Genomic DNA, 25,798 nt, shown 5'->3' with positions numbered 1-25,798 from the left:
TGCAGTCATTTGTCCTTAATCTGGGCTTCAGATGGTTGTCATTTTGGTGTAAATGGAAATATTGTTTTGGAAGCTCTTTCAAATGAATGAAATAGTTAGTTACTTTAAAAGTGAATCTTAATGTTAAAAAATGTCCACCTGTCTGTACCCATTTTTTACTTTAATTACATCTGAAGTACATTTTAAACAAACAAAAAAATACACAAATGTGTTTGTGTGCATCATAGCAGTTAAAGAGAATGTGTACAGCTGTTTTTTTGTGGAAAATTGTGGAATTTTTCTTTAAAACCAATCACCACCAAGTGCATATTTGTTAATTAAAAGCAAATGTAAAGATATGTAAAATCCATGTTCTGAAGTACTAACATTCTCTTCCACAGTGAAGGAAGTTTTAAAAATGTACACATTCCCACTCTCATTGGCTGAAAATATATTTTGCTATTAATATCATTTTATTACTTCATATCCTCTCTGTAATTCAAATCATGCCAAAAGAGGAGGAATTACAACCCTTCCATTGTTCTAAATTGCGTTTCAAGGCACCAATCCTATGAGAATTGCATTATTTATGAGACATTAACATTCATTTGCCTAGACTTGTCATCATTCTGTCTTTTCAAAACCAAAGGCCCAGAGTCTGATATTAGTTATTCTAGTATAAATCCAGAACAGCTCCATTTAACTGAGGTCAAAATCTGGCCCACTGTGAAGCGAGAAATGTAGTTTCAAACATTTTGAGAAAAACAAACTGAAAAAGCAGCAGAAGTGCTCTTGGTTTTCCATTTCACTCAGTCCTGGAAGACGGAACAGTATTATACAGTTTTATAGCTTCATAATGTGTTGGAGACACCCACTGAGTATACTGACCAATCACAGGTTTTCATTTTAGCATAGCTACCTTTCTTAATTAGGATCATCTCAAGGTAGGGCAAGTCAGGGATTGAATTTGTGATTTCTTTAATATAAAGGTAAACAACTTGCTATACTGGGAATTATAAAATAGCACACATTAAAGATACATACAAACTAGTTGATAATTTTTAAAAAACCCTTTTTTACAGAATGCATTTGATATGTAGGGTCTGTTGATTCTTATCTGAATAAGAGTTCAGAGGAGACTACGGAATGTGTTTATAACTCACGTTTTTCAGTTTGATCAATAAGATAATAGTTTTGAGTTAAATAATGTGTAGAGTGCTAAGAGGCTTCTGTGGGAGGGAAGAGGTTGGTAATTGAAATACATATTTGCTTTTTTAACTGTGATATTAAAAGCTATGGGGTGAGACTGGAAAAAAAATTAGTCTGCTTTGTAATCCTTAGTTGAAACATTATTCTGCTTTGTGAATCCATGCTTGAGATATGAAGTATGATGATCTTTCTGTGTAAGGTACAGAAGTTTCTCCTATCTACATCTGACTGACATTCCCTTTTTTTAAATTGCAAATTTAAACAAACAAACGAGTCCTGCTAACTATTACATATCATACATATATAACCTGGTAGCTCTGTTGTAAATAGGATTATCAGGAAAGTTTGGCAGTCCAGTGCCAGATTTAGTAGCAAGATCAGGTTCTTTTGGTCTTCACTATAATTCCATCACTACATGCTTCCATTTAGGAACCTAACGTGTAATACTTTTTAAATGCATGAGCCTTAGGAGATCAATGGTGACATTTACCACGGAACTAAAATAACACATTAATGTAACAGTTGAGATCTTAGTAATTGTGTCATTTCTCAGACTCTTCAAGTGAATATTTTGTTAGTGATGATTACATGATTAATTAATGTTTACTGTTACATGCAGTGTAGGGAATTAAAATTCTTATTTGAGTTGAGTGTTTCCAGTAAGTATGCACAGGCATAAGGAAGTGTTGAAAGCCAGTATTCCTTTGCAAGCATATTTTTCCTAACTAGTTAAAGTGGAACTAATTGAATGTTTCTGTCTTGCTTTTATTTAGCACAGAAGCAATGAAAACTCTAGTTGGCTGGGGTAAGATACAGTGAAACATCAGCAGTATCCATGGGGCAGGAAATACTATCAGTATTTCAGGGTTTCGTTGTTGCCATGTTGACCATGGGATTGTCTTGGACGGCTTTTGACTTGACTCACACAGTTGGTCACCCTTGATATCTAGTATTTGGAATGAGATTGCAGGTGGGGAAAGTGAAAGTTACATCCTTGTTGTAGGTGGACCATTGCTTCCTGCAATTTGAGGACAGGGCATACCATAGTTGCAGAGGCAAGACAGATCTTGTTTAATGGTGGAAGGAAACTGAGATTCCAGATGGTGCTGAGGAAAGATTATTCAGCAATCAGATCACTTTGATGGTGTGGCAGGATTGTATAGCAACTTCTTTTATCCTCCACTAACTTTTCAGTTGGCTTTGCCCCAAGAGGTCATATTTTAGAGGGACTCATGATGGATGAAGCAAGAGTGGTAATAGCTAGAGTACTGGTCACAGAAGTGCCAGAGGGAATATGTTTGCATCACACAGAATTTTTCAAGTCTTACGCTGAGGCTATGTGGGAGGAGAAGAAATATTATTTTGCCTTCCACATAGTATCTCACGCAGCTGCAGGTTCCAGGTGACTGTCAGCTTTGTAAATCTGTGCTACCTTCAGTCAGTTAGTTGAGTTTCTCATTTACGTTTTCAAACTACTTTTCAGATAATGGCTTTGATCTGGATTGACTTCTCCAACTCTGGAAATGGAACAGAATCTGCAGCTCTCCATGCAAGCTATCTGTGTGTTCGACCTGTCTTGCTTAGAAATTCTGTTGGGTCTTAAGAGAGGCTTTGTGAGTTGTATCTGTGTCCTTACATGACTGATGAAGGCCAGCATAAAAGTACATCATTATTGGTGGAGAGGGGGAAAAGGCATGGTGTCTGCTGTCTTTGTATCTTTTATGTGGCACTTGCTTAAATCATCATTTGGCTGTGTCAGTCTTGTCAACTGTTGACCTGTATCAGATCTCTTCTTGAGAAGGGATGTGGCATGTCAACTCTAGCCATATATTTGACTCCTTAGTCTCTTAAAATCCAGATCAGTGAGGGCCAGGATCTCGGCTTGGGAGAAACTGAATTGCTTGTGCTGGTTTCTGTCTTAACAGGGGATGAGGAAAAGGTGTTGTCTGTCTTTCGTTTGTTAAATCTGTTGAATGCCTTTGATGTAGTTGATCATGAGGTTTATAGGTATGTCTGTGGTCTGTAAGTTAACAAAGCTGCTCTTCATTAGTTCTGCCAGACTTTTCTGGGGGGGTCCCAAGAGTGGTTCGGGAAAATTAGTCTTTTTCCCCAAGAGATCATCTGTGAGATACCACAGAGGTCCGTTTTTGTCACCCATACCGTTTGATATGTCTGAGGCATAGTTACATTTCGGAGTGTTACTGAGTCAGCATAAGTTCAGGTGTATTTAATACACTGGTACTCCAGCACCAATTTTCAATCAGATCAGACCCAGCTGGTAACAATAGCAAAGGACAAACTGACTAACATTTTAAAATGAGATAAGATCAGAGATTGCAATGCAGGAATTAACTAGAAGAGTTATCAAGGATGATGACTGCACAGACACTAGAGGAAGTTTCTGCCCTTTGACTCAGTTTCTGCCCTTTGACTTGGAAACAAGAAGTACAATGGCTTTTAAAAATGAAAAGAAGTTCAGAAGAATTCAGAACCTTAAAATAGGTCAATCTGGAATATTTTTCCACCCTGTTTTTAATGCCTAATTGTGATCACAAACTGTCTACTATACACTGCATTAAGACCTCCAAAATTCTCTACTGTGAGGGTTCAAATCCAGTATGAGACAAAGTCAAGAGCCTGATGTGATAGCACCTTAATAAATTTAACCCCACTTTGCATGTCTTGAGGGAGAAGAAAAGTACTGATTTTTTTTTTTTTTTTTTTTTAAGAATCTGAAGGCAAAAACCTAACCTGATGTGATGAAAATAACATAGTACTGCCAGCTTTTTTAAATTTATGACTGGATTTATGCCACAGATATTTAATGTTGGATCTAAATTATGTTTAGTTTTGAAACCCCAGATATTCTTATATAATACCTGCATACAGCGTATGTTGAGATCTGATCTAGGCTTAGAGAGAAACAAATTTTTATTTAACTCATCATTATAGCTTTTTATTAGGGTAAATTTTAAGTACCAGCGTAATAATAATCAGGCTAAAATTTTTATAACTGCTTATGTCTCATTGGAAATCAGTAACACTTAGACTTCTAAGTGCCTAAGTTACTTTGAAAGTGGTTCTTAGGGTCCAAAGTCATTTAAGCATGTCCGCAAATTTTACTCTTAAACTAGCACTTTACCTTCAAAGCACTTTACTAACTAGCTGGTTAGTACATTAACTGGTTGATTCTGAGAACAAGCCTGTGAGATAAGATACGTATTACTGTATTCGTTATACCAATAAGGATACTGAAGCAGAATGACTATGCGACATTCCTGAGGCCACACTGACAGTCAGTGGCTGCTCTGAGAATGGAACTTGAGCTTTCTGAGTCTCAGTCTACTAGACCAGGTCTTCTTCCTAATGTACTGTAATTCTTTGAATCTGAATTTAACTGGAGCAGTAGGACAAACATTTATACCACTGCAAGTTGATCTAACGTCTTTAACAATTTGTCAGGACTCTCTTTATGTCTTGCATAAAAGACAGTTCTGGGCAGTCAGCTACAGTTATGCACCAGCTGCTATGACTTTCAGGTAAAAGTGTAACCTGCTGGGTTAGCAGTGTCAATGTATGTAGTAACAAAGCATTTCAAATTATCTCCCTCGTACACAATCAGACTTGCTACAGAAGAAACTTGGAAGCAAATTTTAGTCATCTTCAGATTTTATTTCTTTGACTCTGCTTCTTTTCTTCTATTTAGTCGACGTTTGTAACAAGAGTAACTAATGCATTATGAATGTTTGATTTTGAAGATAAGATTTATTATTTATTATTTGACATCAATTATTTAATCTTTGATCTTCTATTCCTAGTCTCCAGAAGAAATACATATTTCATGTTGAAAACCTTGGTCTTGAGCCAGTCCTGACCTCAGGCTTGTAGAGGTATTGCTGTTCCGGCTGGTAGGAGCTGGGAGTGCTTTGATTGCCTGTGGAGTAAGTTCTGGCTTTGCACTGATTCACGGAGCTATGTTCTGGCATGGTGATTCAGAAATGGATTTGATAGTTTGAGCTGGTCCTGACTACAGGATAGCTGTGGTGAGGTGCAGTGACCTGTATAATGGAAGTAAGTTCCTATAAAGGGGCAAATAATGAGGCTTTCCTGACAGTGTCAGCTTGACCCCAGACTTCAGTATTCTCCTCTTTCTCTTCTCCTTTCACACAAATCCTGGATTTCATGACCTGACCAGGTTCTGTCATCCTGCATGGGTGGAGGGGCTGATGCAGATAAAAGGAATGTGATTTAGAAGACTCTAGCAAGGAAAGCGAGGGGAGGAAAGAGGTAGAAAAGAATAAAAAAATAATCACAATCCTTTCTTAACCTAGAGCCTTATCCAAACAGTCTAAATTCTGTTTAAAAATTGACATCTTGTGTGAAGGTTAGGGACTTTCTTGACAAAAGAGCCTTCATTTTTTTTAAATTAATTAATTTATTTACTAATTTCAGTAGGTCATCATATTTTTGTCAGTGAAGTTTGTACGGAAGAAAGGACATTCTACTCTTTCCTAGCGATGACAATACTTGTAGCTTTGCGCCATTGTTATCTGGGTAATATTTTGGTTGCATCAGTAAGCATGTGGTTACCAGGATTCCTATAGTCCTTCAGAAAAAAAGTGTACATAGCTCATGAATGTCTTATGCCTGAATGGGCTTGTGTCCTCTCTTGTGACATTGTGGCAGTTAGAGCTAAGATGTACAATCAAACAACCCCTGGTTTAAACAAGGTGCCTGGGAAATATTTCTCACCTTCACTTGTCAGTGTCAGAGTCTCCTGACTTTCAGGGGAAACTATAAGGCCTATCTATTCTCCGGGGTTTTTCAGAGGAAGGAGAAAGAGTACGTAGAGTAAGGAGACAGCTAAGTTGAGTGGAACTTAATAATAATATCCGTATTGTGGCGCAATAGGACTCCATTGTACTAGGTACTTTCCAAAGAAATAGACATTCCATGCACCAGAGAACTTAGAATGTAGGATTTAGAAAATATATAAACAGGTGACTTAACAAATGGGGGGAAGGGTACCAACACACCAGTAGTATCTGCATAGGTTGATAGCTGGTGTTCTTGGTAGTCATGTAGTCTAGCCGATGTCAGATAGCAGTGCTTTTTAACAACTGGGGCAAAGATAATTTTTCAGGAAATTTCTGGCTGTAAGTTTGTTTTCAGTTCTATATTATTGTTAATATCTGTGCCTAGTATGTTCGGTGATGGATTTTATAAATCTGAAAAAAAAATCATCTTACAATTTGAACTGCTAGACAACTACTAATTAACTTTCACATATAGTACAGTATAGAGGTGCTAAAAGCAATCTGCTTTAAATGAAGGCTTCTCAGATTTTTCTTAGGCTATGTCTACACTGGGCACCTTACAGCAGCATAGCTGTGCGTGCTGCTGTAAGGTATGCAGTGTAGCCACTCTTGTCAGCAGGAGAGAACTCTGCTGCCGACAAAATAAAACCACCCCCAACAAGGGGTAGTAGCTTTGTTGGCAGGAGAGCATCTTCCGTCGACAAAGCATTGTCCAGACTGGCGCAAAATCGTCACTTGAATGTTGAGAGAGTGCAGCAGAAAGTTCTTATTTTGTTTATTTCTCAGGGAAAGTGATCTAGCAAAAAAATTGAAATTCCTTCATATATTTGCCTCATCCCCTGAAATCAGCCACTTTCCCGGTTCAAGAAACAATGTTCTGAACTGATCTGTATCCTGCAAAGGAGTGGTTTTGTTGGAATAACCAGTTGAGACTATGGAAGTGTAGCTTAGTTTTTCAAAATGCTAGAATACAATTTTATGTATAAGCGTATTTGATACCAATTAAAGGTGTATTTTGGAGACCTCGGATAGAATTAGATGCTCAGTGAATTACAAACAAACAAAAATTCTCCATTTGTGGATTATTTTTATGTCATCAAAGGAGCTAGAGTCTGGCTCAGTAATCCATGTACACATTTTAAAAATGTAGGTAGAGACTTGTGCTCTCAACTCACTGTGCAGGTTTATTGCACTCACTTCTCAGGTGCTTGCTTGGTTTTGTGGGGTTCCTTGAATCATGATTTTTATATGGGTGAAGTAAATTACCTTACCATTAGCTTGTCTGCTGTCTGACAGGAAGGTGCCCTCTTTGCTTGCAGCAGACATTGCTGTCTAGACCATACACTGTGCTTTTAAAGGCAAACGGCTTATTTGTTAAGGCAGCCCAAGCTGTCAAAACCAAACCCACTGCAAATAGTGACCTGTCAAGTGTTAGATTGGATAAACTGAAGAGAAAAATTCATGGTCAACTGAGCAAATATAAGAGAAAGATTGCCTGATGTTTTAGGTGGAAGAAGATAGTTCAGTTTTAGGTTATGATTAGAAGAGCAGAAACTCTTACCAGTAAACTACACGGAGATGCTGCAGATGACAAAAACAACAAAAAATCCCTTAATTAACAGCCATTGTCACAAGTAATCTGCACTGGCGCTAAAGAACATGGTTCAAATTTTGTTGCTGCAGATAGATGACTTGAAAAATGGAAAACAGTGAATGAACAAATTGAAATCTGTATCTTCACAAAGTAAAATTGAACTGCTGAACTAACAGCCGCGTTCCATTAAGTATAACAGACAGGCATGTGAGCCTGTGTATCAATCCATCATATCTGTATTGGTTGGGAAACATATCCCAGCTTAGATATAAAGATCTCATTTTTGTAGAGCAGGTTTTCATATTTTCTTTAACACAGCTGTCACATTAGTTAAAAATCTTAAACATATGCATTTTGACACATTTCATTGTTCTGTTGTGCCTGGCTTTGTGCATGATTCCAGTTTCTTTGACTCAAGACTAAAAGCAGCATTTTTCTCCCTGTTTTGTAAAGGAAAAGCTATTTGGGTGGTATTGGTTAGAGTGGTCAAGAACTTTTTGTCAAGAATTTTTTCCGGGGCAGAGGTAGTTTCTGCAAAATTGACATGTTGATTTTTGTCCCAATTTTTTTTATTTTTCTGAACTAAGTTTCGTTGTATGTCCACCCAAATCTAAACATTTTGGTTTGTTGACTTGACTGGTAGCATTTCGTTTTGAGTCCATTTGACATGGAACTGCATCTGCCTGAGCTGTTTTCGTGCTTCATGGAAGTTGTACTCCTGGTGCCTCATGCCCCCTTTCTTTTTTATGGACCGGGTTCCCTGGCTAAACTAAATCTCCCATGATGTACTGTGACCAAACCAAGGCTAAACTTCCCCAATGCATCATGAGAGTCCCATGTACGTGGTGCATTATGGGATATTTAATCTGGCCCTTGGGCCTTGCCTACATAGGAGACCAGAGGCATGAGGCCAGTGCAGTTCAGTGTATAACCAAGCCAAAGCTAAACATTTTGATTTGTTTGAATGTTGTATCATTGTTCCAACATATTTTGTTTCAACACTTCCATATTGGAATTTTTCGCATCGTATTGTTCTGTGAAAATTTTGGTATTTCTGCTTGTTGTTTAGATCTGGGGTGAATACAAATGTCAAAATATCAGAATTTCATGTGCGCTGGGCCGGATTAATGCAGGGGCTTTAGGGGCTGCAGCCCTCAGGCTAAGGGGGGGCCAGTGGGCCAGATGCAGCCGGATGCGACACCAGTCCCCGAGCCTCGGCACCCCCTCCCTCCCCCGGGGCTGGAGCCGCGAGCACTGGCACACCGATGTGCCCCTGCAGCCCCTAGGTGAGGGGCGTTCAGGGAATCTCTGTGTGCTGCCCCAGTGCCGGCTCCGCCGCTCCCACTGGTCGGGTACCGCGGCCAATGGGAGCTGTGGGGGCGGCACCCATGGGCACGGGCAGTGTGCACAGCACAGAGTGGCCTGGCCCCTCTGCCTAGGGGTTGGACATGCTGGCCACCTCAGGGAGCAGAACAGCACGGAGCCAGGGCAGGCAGGGATCCTGCCTTAGCCCTGCTGTGATGCCGACCAGGAGCCGCTCGAGGTAAGTGCCTCCCGGCCGGAGCCTACACCCTGCACTGCCTCCTACACCCCAACCCCCTGTCCCAGCCCTGAGCTGCCTCCTGCACCCAAACTCCCATCAAGAGGCCGCACCCCGAACCTCCTGCTGCACCCCAGCCCCCTGTCCCAACCCTGGCCCCACCGCCCCCAGCTGGAGCTGTACCCCCTCCCACACCTCAAACCCCTGTCCCAGCCCTGAGCCCACTCCAGCCCCCAGGGACTCCACAAAATCTAGTAGCCCTGGGCCCACAGGAGAGTTAATCCGGCCTTGCGTGTGGGGGCAGAAATTCTGATTTTCATCCATTTCTAGTTATGGTTTAGCTTTCAAACCTTGTTCAGATTATCAGAACAATGACACATTTGTGCACCTACTTTTGTTTGGTGTAGCAGCCGTGAACTGCTCTAAAATAGTTTTGGGACTGACGCCCCCAAAAATTATGAATAGATCATATTGAAAAGTAAGTTATTTTCTAAAATATTTCTATTACTTTCAACAGCTTATAGCAGGACAAATAATTGTTCACTAGAAAACACTCTCAAATAGTGGGTAAAGAGCTATAAGTTAGGACACCTGATTTCTATTCCTGAGTCCTCTGCTGATGGGTTATACAACCTTGGGCAAGTCACAGGCCCAAATTTTAGAGTGTCCACTAACTTTGGGACTTCCATTTTGGGTCTCTATCCTGAAACTTCTCAAGGAGCACCCAAAATCAAACGGCCCTTTGGAAAATCTTGACCTCGGCCCCTATCTCTGTAACGTTCTACAAAATGGGATACCAGCCTGATTCCTTGCAGTTGTGTGCCTTAAAATATTTATGCTTCTAAAGTATATTTAGAACTCTAAACAAGGTGCTTTTTAAGTACAGAGTCATAGGAAGGAATGTTGTTTGGTACCCCTGCTAGTGGACTGGTGAGTTATTCAGCTACTGCAACATGGCTACAAGTAAAACATGCAATACCTTCATCTCTAGAGCAGAGAGACAGGTTGACAGTAAGTAGGGTTGTGTTAAAAAGCCTTATCCATCAAGATAGTGGTGAAGCATTGTGGGAAAATCAATGAGATGATTTTATAAAGCCACTAAAACAAACACACACTAACAGTGAAGCCACCCTGTTGGAAATCTTCAAAATGCTATAATTGCCTGTTTAAAAACTGACCTAATAAAGAAGCAGACAACAACAGAGAGAAGATTAATATAGGAAGAGGCTGCTTTATATAGTTTGTTTTCAGACCACTTTGTGAATCCTTCACCAGCCATACACAGGACCATACACAGGAATGAAAAGTGTGCCTCTGAAATAAGTGTTGTGTATGTACCCCATGTACCAACTGTTGTGTATGAATAGGGCTAGATTCTGCAAGTCCTATTCAGGTTGCATATTGTCTTACCTCACTAGTAATCCCGTTGATTTTAATGGGAATATTCTTTGAGTAAGGTACTATGCAAGCTAAATAAGGGCTGCAGAATCTGGCCCCGCAATCTTTGGAGTAAAAGTTGATTTGATGTTTCATTTGCAGTTTTATTATTGTGCCATTTCTTTCCCAAGACACTCTGTGCTTGTCATCCTTTTATTGGACATTCTGTCTGTTTTATATCCAGCTTTAAAAAGCTGGGGAAATAAATGCTAGATTCTGCAATGCATAAGAAAGTGGTACAGTGGGATACAACTTTGCCTTCTTTAATAGTTAGTAATTTATAGTTTGGCATCCTAATAGTGACATATTTGAGTATAGGAAGCTTTATGCTGAGAAACTGGAGGGGGAATGCATCTAACAATCACAGCTGCACTGGATTTCTGCGTTAAAAAAATCATCTAAACGTTTATTATTATTATTTCATAAAGCAGGGCTCTTGGTTGATTTGAGGGATGCTCTGAAATACTATATTTAAAGACTAATATGTAAAATGTGATAAATTACAACCCTTCTGTACTTGCAATTTTACAAGCCGGTTGCATTTTGGAGGGTCTGGTGAGGGAGACTTAACATTCTTTGTATAGTTTTTCTTTATTTTAACCAATTCACTTTCGTATTTTATTTTCAAATGTTACAGTTGAAGAGGTTGCTAATCAACAGTGCTGAGTATCTCAAAGCTGAGTTTAATAGCTATGAATATATTCAGTAATTTTGCAAACATTTTCTTCCAAAATTTCTTGAGGATCTTTCAGAGTAACAGCCGTGTTAGTCTGTATCCGCAAAAAGAAAAGGAGTACTTGTGGCACCTTAGAGACTAACCAATTTATTTGAGCATGAGCTTTCATGAGCTACAGCTCACTTCATCGGATGAAGTGAGCTGTAGCTCACGAAAGCTCATGCTCAAATAAATTGGTTAGTCTCTAAGGTGCCACAAGTACTCCTTTTCTTTTTGCGGATCTTTGTACCTTCTGAGACTGAGCTAAGTGTAGTTACCTCACTACTTTAAACCTGTTTTTGTTTTGTTTGCTTTTATAAAGACCTTCCTTCACAAACTGGAACAGAGCAGGGCAAAGTGCTTGACTGTAGCTTGCTACTGCATCTGCAGAGTAGAAACTTCTCCTTTGCAGGCACTTGTACTCATAAACCAAAAGTTGAAAAGTATGTGATTGCAAGAAAGAAACTGATTACATGCATTTGCATTCAGAGCTATAGAGGGGCTATCATGGGTGTGTTAAGCGAAAGATTCCATTGAGTGTAGGACTTGATTGCCGAGTAGGGAGCAGTTTCTTCAGGTTGTTCCCCATATTTTGTTTGATCTCTGCAGTTTCAGTTCTTTATACTGTTGGGCACACTTCTTCACTTTGTTTCTTTGTGAAGTGCCAGTCATTTTAGTGGTGATTGTAAAATGGAACATTCAGGGGCAAGACTCATCTTTGACAACAATTTCACAAATGTGGTGCAGCCATCAAACATTTGCCATTATCCCTTCTAGCCTCTACCTTTCTTTCTTTGTATAGCTCATCCCATCACCTTGTGCTACAACACACACTTTAGGAAGGCTGTATCCTTTTTCTCCACAGTAGAATCTATTTTGCTCAATCTTGTTTTAAAAAATAAATCAACAAAAAACATCCCCATCCTGAGATCAAGCATTGAAATTCCCCCCCAGAAAGGGATTGGTTTGAGAAAGTTATGTGCAATTAAAAAAGGAGGAAGTTATAGTTGACATTGAAATTCAACATTAAATAGAATGTATTACTAGGGTTGCCAACTTTCTAATTGCACAAAACCGAGCACCACTGCCCTGCCCCACCCCTTTTCAGAGGTCCTGTCCCCCACTCATTCTATTCCCCCCCCTCCCCCGTCCTCGCTCGCTCTCCCCTGCCCTCACTCACTTTCACTGGGCTGGGACAGGGGGTTAGGGTGTGGGAGGGGTGAGGGCTCCAGCTGGAGATGCAGGCTCTGGGGTGGAGTCAAAAATGAGGGGTTCAGGCTACAGAAGGGGGTTCTGGGCTGTGGCAGAGGGTTGGAGTATGTGGAGGGTGAGGACTCTGGGGTGGGGCCCGGGATGAGGGGTTTGTGGTGCAGGAGGGGGCTCAGGGCTGGGGCTTGGGGTTTGGGTGTGGGAGGGGGTATGGGCTGCAGGCTCCAGGAGGAGGCTTTGTGACAGGAGTGCAGACTCTGGGAGGGAGTTAGTGCATGAGGAGGTGCAGGGCTGGGGCAGAGATTTGGAATGTGGGAGGGGGCTCAGGGCTGGGGCAGGGTGTTGGGGTGTACGCTCTGGGAGGGAGTTAGGGTGTGGGAGGGGGTTCCGACCTGGGGGAGGGGGATTGGGGTGCAGGCTCCGGCCAGGCAGCACTTACTTCAGGCAGCTCCCGGTCGACGATGCAGTAGGGCTAAGGCAGGCTCCCTGGCTGCCCTGGCTTCACTCTGCTCCCAGAAGTGCCTGGCATGTCCCTGTGGCCCCTCAGTGAAGGGGCTAGGGAGCTCTACATGCTGCCCATGCTTGCAAGCACTGCCCCTGCAGCTCCCATTGATTGCAGTTCCCAACCAGTGGGAGCTGTGGAGCCGGCACTGGGGGCAGGGGCAACACGCAGACCTTCTCTTATCGTCCCTCCGCCTAGGGGCCGCAAGGACATGCCGGGTGCTGCCGGGAGCAGTGCAGAGACAGGGAGCCTGCCTTAGCCCCGCTGCATCACCGACTGGACTTTTGATCAGAGCCGCCAGGATCCGTTTTCGACTGGTGTTCCGGTTGAAAACCGGATCCCTGGCAATCCTATGTATTACCAGTCCATGGTATAATACCCTCACTGAAAGAGGTCTTTTGTTATGGGTATGCTTTTGCCTCCCATATGTTGCACTTTTCTCTGGAGTGATCCAAGTATACACCATCTGATAGTTCCGAAATAACCAGTGTTGTCCTGTACGTGAGTTGTCCTGTGCATTGAACTGAACATTCTTTGGAAGGTATTTTGTACATTTTATTTGTCATCCGATATCTAGACTTTTCGATTTAAAGAACAAACTGTGTCTTAATTATGTGGCATGAAGAGGCAATACAGTTAGTGTGGATTATTGCAATCTAAAACTTATCTTCTACAAGTTGAACCATGCATAGGTACAGTTGTCTGGCATGTTGAGAGGCATATATATATAATTGCTGATATATAGAGGTTTTATAACCATAGGAGGGGCTTGGTGTAGCTTCAGCCAGTTTAAAATAAAATGCAACATGTGGATACTCTTAATGCGTCTGTGCATATTTCAGATTTAGCAGGGGATGAGCCTGTAATTTGTTTTTCTTACTTGCTTGTCTGATTACTTTTGTAATTAGGCACATAGTTGCTGCTACTGCTGCACTTTTTCTTTTTAATAGCTTCATGTAGATTTTACATACTTTTTTCCAGATCACTTTGGTGTTGCACAGAGCGTGCCTCAGCACAGCATTCTTTGCTGGAGCAGTAGAAAAGGGGATAGTCTTCAGGTCTGTCCATTTCTATAACTGGGGTGGAGGATAAGTGTTTATCAGTCAAGTGCTTGTATTGACTAAAAAGATGACAAAGGGTCTGGTTTTGTTTGACCTCCTGATGCATCTGTAATTCCCAGTGCACAAAGACTTTAGAAGAGGACTCAAAGGAGAAGAGAGGAGAGACATGGGAAATATGTTCAGTGTTCATTTCTCTTTCTCTAAAGATTAAGCAGAAGAAAATGAAAAACTGGGGAGTAACTTTATTAAAAAGTGACGTAGGCATTTGGGAGCCTTTTCGTGCTTAGTCACTTGGGAAACATTTCTAAAGGACCCTAAGAACTAGAAACATTACAAAAATAAACAAACAAATAGATATATCAAATAAAAAAACTCTGGTTTCAAAATTAAATGAAGCTATATATTTTCCCCATGTATGTTCTTTACCAAAAAATATGGTACTAGAATTTTTTTAAATATATTTGTATTCCAGACTAAAAATGTTATGCTTAAAGATAAATATCTTCTTTTGGGAGATATAGATTAGCAGTGTTTTTTCTCCTAAGGTATTCCAGTGCCATGCTGTTTTTCACACACCAGTAAGAAGTGCACAGCTACTGCCATAAATCCTGGGAATCTTTCCCTTGGACCCTGTATTTGATAGCTGAATGTGCTGCAAAGCACGCTATGTGTGGGCCTAGCCATATTGGTATTGTTCATAGGTCCACAGCTTTGACAGGACTGACTTGAAAGTGCTCGATCATGGGTAAGCCTTTGGCTTCTCATTTATTCCATAGAAAGCAATGCTGAGGGAACAATATTTCAACACAACCCTGCCATAAGGCTCTGTAACCAAGCAAGTGTCAACGGTATGTTAGAATAATGGATTGTGTCTGCAACTGCTCTATGTGACCACCTCTTTTTTGGCATCTGTGCCTGACCGTAATTTATAGATCGTTCCTTATACATTTTGAGTCTCTCATATTATAGGTGCAGCTGGCAGCGATGCTTGTCTTCAAAGCTGCCCAACGTTCCATTATATGAACGTGTTTTGAGTAGTTCGTAACTTCATAAAGCTTTTAATTGCTCAGGCTGAAATTTTCCATTCCAGGGCCTGCTGTACGCTGATCTTTTAACAGTTCATTTCAGAGAACGAGGCTTGGGGGAAAATGCACTGTTTTGCTAAGGTTAAATTCATAGCTGGGAAGGCACTCTGGCAGCTCCATGCTTTGGAGCAGGCACTTGAAATTTGCAAGGTGCTCATGAAGGGGTCAGATGTCTTTTGCTGTCTCCATGAAAATCCACCCACATTTTTCATTTGCACATGTTCAGTAGAGCTTTGTTAGAGGTTGCCCTCCAAGTTCTGGCAGCTCAGTCTGCACTCACCGTACTTCAGATCAGGATTGCAGCAGCTGAATGGGACTTTGTAATTTTCCTATGGTTTCCAGGGGCTGCTCTGGTGCCAGGCACTGTAACTCAAGCAGGTTAGAGAGGGAATAGCAAAAGGGGAGCATGTTGGGGGGATAGGAACAGAGAGGCGTCAGGCCAGAGGTGAGAGTGGGGAAAGGAACAGGTGGGACAAGGATAGAAGGCTGCAGGGAGAGGCATGCTAAGGGATGGGCAGAAATGTTTCTACCCGCTAGAGAACACTCCCCTCCAGATCCTGGAACAGAATCCAGGATTCTGCTGCTGGCTAGAAAACAGTTGAGAAACCTATTGGCAAATTTTCTCATCCTCCTTCTAGTGGCAGTTCTAGGTAGCAATAGTAGGCTGTTATCCTCTACCAGTTATTCAGTTAGCTCAAGTGGTAGATAGGTATATGCTGTGGATCTGAGGGTTCCAACTCTGCTGCTGACCCATATGGGATCAATTTGATTCCATGTCATGGAATTTAATTTTTTCAGTTTTTTTAACTTTGAAAACCATATACTAAAAAACTGTGACCCGTGTGTGTGAATCGTGATAGTCTTTAATTTCAGATCACAAATTTTTTTTCCAGGACCCATGCCCCATTCAGTATACAGGATGGACTGGGCTCTGGGGATGAATCAGGTTTGCATAGTGAGTGAAGCTGTTGTCTGTTTAAAAATATATATATATAAAAACAAAACAACCTTTCCTCCCCCAAAAGCTCTGCCTCATTTGTTGCACAAGTGGAGTAGCAGATGAGGCAGGGGGCTGCAGGAAGAGAGGGGATGGTATCTGGGTTAGGGCAGTTGAAATCTGTCTTGGAGAATTGGATTATATCCGTCTGTATGTCAGAGTTTCTATCTGGTGCTGCGCAAGTCATTTAAACCAAACTTTCACAGATGATCTCATTTTCTGGATGGCCAGTTTGAGACATCTGAAGTCTGACTTGTGGAAGTGCTGAGCACTCTCAACTGCAACTGAAGGTAGTCATAGCTGTGCTTTGAACATAGCATTTCTATTGTACTTGATAAATACTGTGAAAAATCAGGTCCTGTGTTTCTCAAGTTGGGCACCCACAACTAGTGGACAGTTTTGACACTTTTGGCCTTAATCTTTGTGACCTGTTTCCCTGTCTCTAAAATGGGAATAATACCACTTACCTTACTGTTGTTGTGAAGATAAATTCATTACTTTTTCTGAAGCTCTTGCATACTGTGGCGATAAGCATCCCAGAGAAGCCCAGGAGTATTATGTTCAGTGCAGGTCTGCACCGTATGTGGTAAATGCAGCACATTAATGAGCAACTGTGTTTAAAAAAAAAAATGGTTGTGTGTCTCATTTGGCTTATATAGCTAACCATATAGCGTGTTAAGATACACACACACACACTAGAGCTGTCAAGCAATTAAAAAAACTAATCGTGATTAATCATACTGTTAAACAATAATCGAATGCCATTTATTTAAATATTTTGGATGTTCTCTACATTTTCAAATATATTGATTTCAATTACAACACAGAATACAGTGTACAATGCTCACTTTATATATATTTTTGATTACAAATATTTGCACTTTAAAAAAAAAAAGTATTTTTCAGTTCACCTCATGCAAGTACTGCACTGCAATCTCTTTATCATGAAAGTTGAACTTACAAATGTAGAATTATGTACAAAAAAACCTGCATTCAAAAATAAAACAATGTAAAATTTTAGAGCCTGCAAGTCCATCTAGTCCTACTTCTTGTTCAGCCAATCGCTCAGACAAACAAGTTTGTTTACATTTGCAGGAGATAATGCTGCCCGCTTCTTATTTACAATGTCACCTGAATGTGAGAACAGGCATTCGCATGGCACTGTTTTAGCCGGCGTCGCAAGATATTTATGTGCCAGATGCGCTAAAGATTGATATGTCCCTTGATGCTTCAACCACCATTCCAGGGGACATACGTCCATGGTGATTACTGGTTCTGCTCGATAACAGTCCAAAGCAGTGTGGACTGACATGTTCATTTTCATTATCTGAGTCAGATGTCACCAACAGAAGGTTGATTTTCTTTTTTGGTGGTTTGGGTTCTGTAGTTTCTGCGTCAGAGTGTTGCTCTTTTAAGATTTCTGAAAGCATGCTCCACACCTTGTCCCTCTCAGATTTTGGGAGGTGTTTCAGATTCTTAAACCTTGGGTCGAGTGCTGTAGCTATCTTTAGAAATCTCACATTGGTACCTTCTTTGCGTACCAATGCAAACAGAGCAGGGGAAATACAATTCTCCCCAAGGAGTTCAGTCACAAATTTAATTAACACATTATTTTTTTCACTAGCGTCATCAGCATGGAAGCATGTCCTCTGGAATGGTGGCCGAAGCATGAAGGGGCATACGAATGTTTAGCATATCTGTCACGTAAATACCTTGCAATGCTGGCTACAAAAGTGCCATGCAAATGCCTGTTCTCACTTTCCGGTGACATTGTAAATAAGAAGAGGGCAGCATTATCTCCTGTAAATGTAAACAAACTTGTTTGTCTTAGCGATTGGCTGAATAAGAAGTAGGACTGAGTGGACTTGTAAGCATTGAAGTTTTACATTGTTTTGTGTTTGAGTGCAGTTATGTAACAAAAAAATTCTACATTTGTAAGTTGCACTTTCACGATAAAGAGAATGCACTACAGGACTTGTATGAGGTGAATTGAAAAATACGATTTCTTTTGTTTATCATTTTTACTGTGCAAATATTTGTAATAAAAAACAATGTACACTTCGATTTCAATTACAACACACAATACAATATATATGAAAATGTAGAAGAACATTCAAAACATTTATTAAATTTCAATTGGTATTCTGTTGTTTAACAGTGTGATTAAAATGGCGATGAATTGCGATTAATTTTTTTAATCACAATTAATTTTTTTAGTTAATCACATGAGTTAACTGTGATTAATTGACAGCCCTAATACATACGCGCGCGCGCACACACACACACACACACACACACAGGAGGCTGTGAAGGTTGCTATATGTTACATTTCTGGTTTTAAAAAATCATGCGTGTTTACCACTCTCTTTAATGCTGTTGGAATTTTTAGCAAAGAAATTAGAATTTGTTATTCTAGCTTCGCATGTACAAAAGAAGACCCATGTGGATCAGCATGGCTTAGCTGGTAGCACTTGTCTCTGGGCCTTATCCTCATGGGTCCAAGTCCTAAGCCAGAACTTGTGCTGTTATAACTATTAATGCCGCAGTTCTGGAATGGGGCAAGGTGCTAAGTGCTGTCCTGGAATTTAAATATGAAAAATTGGCTCTCTGATGCCCATGTTTAATGATCATCCAAATGGAAGTTCAAGATTCTATGGCACTTTTCAAAAAAAGAACAAGGATCTTAGTCCTATGTTACCTGTCAGTGAAAAACTAAATGTTCAAGACTACCGTATAAATCAGCCCTTGCTGACCTTACAATAGCTACTACAGTATGTTTCCTGACAGTTCCTGAACTAGCACACTCTAAGTCATGTTGTGGTGCACTTTGAGATCGCTTCAACATGAAATGCACCAGACAAAACTAAATTCCCTTCTCTTGTAAAAATGCCATTTGAATCATAGACCGGCTATGTACTAATGCACAATTGAGCAGAAAACCACAGCAGAGAGATGGAAATATTCTGTGTGATAGTGAATGCTGTAATTGCCATTTGGAATAATATTTGAAGAAAGGGGAGAAATAAATCTTTATCAAGCTCAAAAATAAGAACCATTTTCTTCTTTTAAATGTATAGTTTGGTGGGATTTCAAGACTAACAGGTCAGGATAATGGTTGATGGAAATCAGTTATGCCATCTTGAACTTGGGTGATGGAAACTTTGTATTTTAAAATAAAAAGATTTAAAGTCTATTTTTTCCCTGTAAATGTTGTTCAAAGCAGAGAAATTTCTGCTATAATGAGTCCTATGTTATGGAAGAGATGGTTTTAATCAACCTTGCAGAAATAGAAATTCAGGATAAGAGTAGTCTTTATTAACATCACCTTTCTACTCTCTTGTTGCCTATTCGGTTAATCTGCAGGGACCACTGTAAGGTGATGCGCTGGCAAGCAGGGATTTGATTTCAAATCTGTGATTGTCTGTAGAAAGAAGGCAGTGCCTCTTGGAAATGGGATGAACTATCAGTCAATAACAACTCCAGTGTCCAGTCAGAAAATACATTTAAAAAGTTACGTTCTGCCTTCCGGGCAAAGAAGATTCATGCTGAAAAGAGACAGGAGGATATACAAGAGGAAAATATATATCTATTATAATTATATAGGTCCCATGACCATAGTATCTGAATGTCTCACAGTCTTTAACGTATTGACCTAACAACATCCTTGTGAGATAGGGAATGCTATATCCCCATTTTACAGATGGGGAGCTGAGACACAGAGAGACTGAGTGACTTGCCCAAGGTCACATAGGAAGGAAGTCTGTGGCTGAGTAGAGAGTTTAATGTGGGTTTCCCAAGTGCCAGGTTAACCCCCAAACTGCCGGACCATCCTCCCTTTTTGAATAAAATAAATCCTTCCTGAAGAAGCAGGTTTGATTTGGACTCCACATTCAGATTTTGACATGATTAGGTTCTGCCTGTCTTGGAAGGACACCAACAGTGACAGATGGCAAGTGTGTCATTTCTCTGAAGGATGGTACCCAAATAAGTGAATCGAACAAAACAAAACTTGAAAAATGTCTTCCATGGCACTCTGTGCTGACAGGAAGCACAGTACATATACAAGCAGCTCATTTTGAAAAGAACTAGCTTACACTTTTAAGAACTGGGGAGAATTTGGTTGAAATCCCTGGTGTCAGTGTCCTAGAAACAGACCTCAAATGTGCTCAAGTACCAGAGTGGGTATGCTATAATAGTTGAATAATGAAAATACATATATGAGTAAATTCAACAGTTGCTTTAAAAAATGGCATATTTGGCTATCTATTTAGCTGGTTGAATGGGCTGGAAAAAAAACTGGTTTGGAAAGGATATATTAGACGGTTGACGAAGGATGTTGTTGAGTAAACTATTAATAAATATTCAGCCTGCTCTATACATATGCCACGTGGATGGATAAGTAGCTTTAACATTCTTTTAATGGTTTAAACTTTTCTCTAGAATAATTATAAAACTAATTTTATACCTGTGATTTTAATTTATAGGTACATTGAAACCCTGAAGGAAAACAAACCGAAAATTGTTTGGGATGAACAAATAGCTGAACACTCTTTGGAATACAAAAAGTGAGTGGCAGTCATTTACTTAGTGCTCTGTGAATATTCTTGGGCCTGGGTCCCATAAACACTGAATTACTACTTCTATAATATGTGACTGAATTCAGCATGCTGAGAGTCTGCAGTTTGTCAGCTATGTCAGCCGTGAATAGGAACATAAAAGAGTGTTTCAGGGGAGAGAGATAAGGCAGGGAAGGGTGAATCAAGTAACAGACGTAGCTAAAACAAACTTTAGCACTTAAGTGTGGTGGATCAGATCTTCAGAAGTATTTTGGGTATGCAGAGCATCCCTACCTAAGTTATCTGTCAAGCCTCAGTCAGACTCTGAAACCTGTGAGAAAACCTTGATTTGTGCTGGAAATGGCCTTCCTTGATGATCACTTTAGATAAGCTGTTAGCAGCAGGACAGTGGGGTGGGAGGAAGTTTTGTTTCATGGTCTCTGTGTGTATATAATGTCTTCTGCAGTTTCCACGATATGCTATGCATCCGATGAAGTGAGCTGTAGCTCACGAAAGCTCATGCTCAAATAAACTGGTTAGTCTCTAAGGTGCCACAAGTACTCCTTTTCTTTTTTCTTTTTACGAATACAGACTAACACGGCTGTTACTCTGAAACCTATTTTCATATTAACTCTTGGGTGCTAATAGTACTGTGTTCTCTCATTTTTAGCACCAATAGAATTCACAATAAAAACTCAGGTTTCTCAAATCTTTTCTGGAGGAAAAAAAAAAAAAGAAACTTACTTTAACCTCTGTCAGCTGAAAAACCTCATAAAATCTACCCACCCCAATGTCAAAAAGGTGAGTGACTATTTTCTTCTTGTGCTTTGCAGAAGTAAAGGAGGGAAGCATGTTGTCTTCTACCCAACATTAAAGGTATGTCTATGTCCCTTCTTCTGATGAGAAGGGGATAAAAGAAAAAGAGGGAAGATGGTGGGTACTGCTTTGCCTCCTTGCATTTTTGTACAAGAGGCCACTCTGTCACTAGATTCTCCCACATCAACTTAGGGCTTCTCCATGTGGAGAGTTAGTCCCCAGCTAGCTGAGTGTAAATCTACAGTCTACTAGCCTGCTGCACACTGAGTCACTATTGTGGACCCTGCTAGTACGCACTAAAAGTTCCCCGAAGTGCTTTGTCCTCTACTGCTATTTTAAACAGAGAGAAATGTAGCTCAAAGTGTACTAGGGAGCTTTTAGTGCACAGTATCGGGCTCCACACACCACCAGTTAGTGCACGCGGCAGACTAGTGCGCTATAGATTTACACCCAAGCTTGCTGTGCATTAAGTCTATATGTGGACAAACCTTAGAAACAGGACTTGAAGAATCAAGTGGAATGGAAAATGAGCTTATAATGAAAGTATATTAAGCTTAGAAAAGAGAGTGCCAAATTGTAAATGACTCAACCATTATGAATCCATCAGAAGCCCGCATTATGTAAGTGGGAGAGGAATGTTCCTTTCAGCCTCATGAGCACCTTTCCCATCATTGGCTCTAATGTAGACAGGATGTGAAAGTGTTTATCACTGTGTTAAATTCTTCCTTGCTAGTACTGGTGGAGCCACGTGGGGAAGTGCTGTAAACCCCAGGGTAGTTGCACCTTAGCAAAGACAGATTGCACTGGAAGTTCTCCTGCTACATTTTCCTGGGTCTTGCAGAATGCTTTTATCGCACTATTGGTAGACTCCATCTGGGTTTTGAACATAATTCCTCTAATTTTTTTGGAGAATTCTTTCGAGTATTCTTTCATCTTTGAATAGTAGATGCTGTACTGTGGCAATTGATGTATTTATACACGTGTAAATAGAATTTTCCTTCCATTTTTAACAGGCTGTAATGAAAGGTTTAGAGAGATTTCTACACTGAAGCAAAGCTGAAAAGTCACTCATATAAAAGCAGTTAAATAGGCTAGTGACACCAAATTGTCTTTTAGCTTCCCTCCTCACAACTCAGTTTCTTCATCTTCATCTTAATTGGGTAGTTGTAGGTATCTTGTCTGCTCAAATTTTGACTCATTCAGATTTTGTAAAAAACAGCCACAAACCCCAAGACAAACTGATATATTCCTGATTTTTCCAATTCCAATGAGAACAAGTTTTAAACACTTTCCTGTAGTGTTTGCAGTTCAAACTTTGCAGCGTTGCACTAGTGCAAGAGAATCTGAAAGTGGACTAGAAAAATACTATCTTGATTTGTCCAGGCTGAGAGAAATACCAAACATAAAATTGCTAAAATTCTTTCATTTGTAATAATGTAAAATTGTGATTATAACATAGATAAGGAATCTTTTGTTGTTGTTGTTGTTTTTGTTTGGTTTGGGTTTTTGTTATAATTTTTTTCTTAAATACTAGCCTGACAGTATCCCTTTAAGATGTAATTTTCTGTGTGAGTTTGCCCTGAAAGATGAAAAGAATGGCCTTGGGTTGGAGATGACATTCTGTAAACACAGAATATTTGCTATGTGACAAGTTGTGTTAATTGGTTTAAGACTTCTGGGAGAGTTGAAATTCCTGGTGACACAATTTTCGAAGTGTGCATTGCAGTACACTGTGTAAGTGATAGCCCAAATAAAAATACTTCAGTGCATAGTTCAGAATATTGTTTACTTCAAGGCTGTTCTGTATGTCCAGTTAATCAGCATATACTAGGCTGATGCATTAAAAAATGCCCTAACTGGTAGGACTAAACTGGCTCTGCACTTATTGACCAGTGAATACTTGAAACTATAGTCTCCAGACATCTGGGCCTAAGAAATAAATAATTAAACAAAAAAATTTGTTATGCATTGTATCGAGTGCTAAAAAGAGAGGGCTGCATGCAGTTCCTAATGTTTGTATTCAGCAAAAACTGATTATTTTCTCTATCCTTTTCTTAGTCCATCCAGTTGCGCTTAGAACTTGCAAAGGAACTGGGGACTGGAATAGCCATCTGGGAGCTGGGACAAGGCTTGGATTATTTTTATGATCTGCTTTAAAATTGCAGACTAATTGGAGAGACTTCATTTGCTTCACAGAGACTGCACATTCAATTAAGTGAGGTATTTCTGGGAAGATGATTTTTTTTTTGGTAATTTATATGAAATCTGTATGGAATTTGTATGTTCCCAATAAAGAACCTGTTCTGAATTACTGTACAGCTTGCAACACATGGTTGTGTTTGAGAAAATGCACTGAAGCAAAAGTTGTGCCTCTAACTTTTGCTTTATACAGTCATTAAAATAGACCACCATCAAGGGAACACTAGACTTCTCATAGTTTTCATGGACTATCTCCTAGAAGGAAATAACACCGACAGTTTAATCCTTCTGACCCATGTTTAAGATGTAGATGTGTCATCTATCATTGGTAATCGGAGAAGTAAGTGAATGGACCTACCTGTCTGGTTTGTGCATGGCAAATGTAGTGTCTCAGATTTTGTACAAGAACTCATTTGTAAACAGGTATTGGTCTTTATGTAATGGCAAGGTAGGCATAAAACTGAAAGGGAAAACAAATAATACATTTCTGCCAGGCTGGTAGAGAATCAAACACTGACTAACAGCACTTTGTTCTGTTTGTTTTCTGTATTTAGCAAATCCCTTAAGTAGCTCAAAACCATGGTATTTTTTATTCTGGACTTGGTTCTAAAGTTACATGTTGTTCACCAGAGGGTTGTCTGACTGCTGTCTTATCCTTAACCTGCTGGATGGGTCACTTTGTAGTAATGTGTTTTGCATTAGTCCTTAATTTGAGGAAATCCTAACTTCTAGCACCAAAGGCCTTAAAAAATGCACTTGGGAAGTGAATAAAATTAAATGGCTAAGCACTCATGATGTGATTTTCAAAGATGCACCTCTGTGTGTCCCATTGACTTCAGTGGGCGCTCAACCCCTTTCAAAATAAGGCTGTAAATCATTAATCCAACTTGTTTGTGCTTTGGGAAGCCTGTAGAGGGGACCTCTTAAAATATGATCTGTCCGTTCGTTGCGACTGCTTTTGCTATAATACTTGACCACCTAACCTTCTTAAAAGACATAAAAATTGATCTTTTTTATTTAACCCCTTCCCCTTCCAAGATAGTGATTCACACTTACAAGTTTCACAAGTCCTGTGTATTTAATAAAACATGCACTAATATGAGATGCCTTGTAGGAACCTAAAAAGGGAGTGCTGAGAATTTGAAGGGGGAATATTGATCGTCTGTAGAGATCCCTATAGATCCACTGATGTTCTTCTTGCCACTCATAGCTCTCACGAAGATAACTGCTCTACTTCCCCATCACCTCCCTTGCTAGTAATTAATCTCAGTGTGGGATTTATCTACTCCCGCTGGTTTCAAGGAAATAAATCCCACTGTAATCCACCACTGATTAAAACCCTATTGATTTTCACCTCTCTGATTTAGTTCTGGCATCTCTCAACTCTTCACACTGTAAAGAATCCAACAGGGTTTACTGATCAGGGATCTTTCTTCCTTGCCATTAGTACCGAGGTAATTTGCTTTTTGTATCCTCTTGTTCAGTTAACCTGAACTTTCTGGTTCAGTCAAAAGCAATTTAAAGTAATATTGGCAATAGGATCTAGAATAGCAAATGAATTTAATTCCACTCTTTTCCTCCTTTCAATGAGATTACAAAGCTGTTTTGTTTCAGCACTCAAATGATAAATAAAAATTGTAACAGGTTGTATTGTGAGATGCACGGATATTTTTAGGCTAGTTAGCTAGAACTTGCAAAATTGGAGGATGCAATATTTTTAGGCTAGTTAGCTAGAACTTTCAAAATTGGAGTATGGGGAAGTAAACAATATTTCAGCTCCACTCATGGCAGTGGTCAATGTATATATTTTTTCTTCCCACATTCTTTTCATTGCCTTCTTTTATATTCCTTGTTTGTTTGCTGTGAAGCTCAAGTGTCACATCTGTCTTCCAGCTGAGCTGCATGTTTCGATGAACTGTCCTCCCCTTCCTTGCAGATGGAATGAACGCCTCTCCGTGACAGAAAGATCAAACTAACCCTGCTTATATCTTGACAAATAAACACCAGAAGAGAAGTGCACTTTGTAGTTAGAACCATGCATAGTGTAAGTGCTTCAGGCCACAGATGTTGCCGTTTATCTCT

The 25,798-nt window shown here is 40.0% G+C and overlaps 1 protein-coding gene across 2 annotated transcripts in view; it reads left to right on the top strand.

Annotated features, from left to right (window-relative positions):
• The window catches only part of CHID1 (chitinase domain containing 1), a 241,024-nt gene extending 217,254 nt beyond the window's left edge, over positions 1-23,770 (top strand). For both annotated transcript variants that reach the window (XM_074954813.1, XM_074954812.1), the window contains exons 11-13: positions 20,630-20,710; positions 21,535-21,577; positions 23,576-23,770. In XM_074954813.1, the coding sequence (XP_074810914.1) occupies positions 20,630-20,710; positions 21,535-21,577; positions 23,576-23,674 (223 nt within the window). In that variant the 3' untranslated portion in view covers positions 23,675-23,770. The remainder of the gene's footprint in view (positions 1-20,629; positions 20,711-21,534; positions 21,578-23,575) is intronic.
• Positions 23,771-25,798: the final 2,028 nt, after the last annotated feature.

The sequence above is a fragment of the Natator depressus genome, chromosome 6 (genome assembly GCF_965152275.1).
Source record: "Natator depressus isolate rNatDep1 chromosome 6, rNatDep2.hap1, whole genome shotgun sequence".
Lineage (NCBI taxonomy): Eukaryota > Metazoa > Chordata > Testudines > Cheloniidae > Natator > Natator depressus.
The sequence above is the reverse complement of the archived record's forward strand: the minus strand, read 5'-3'. Positions and strand labels throughout refer to the sequence as shown.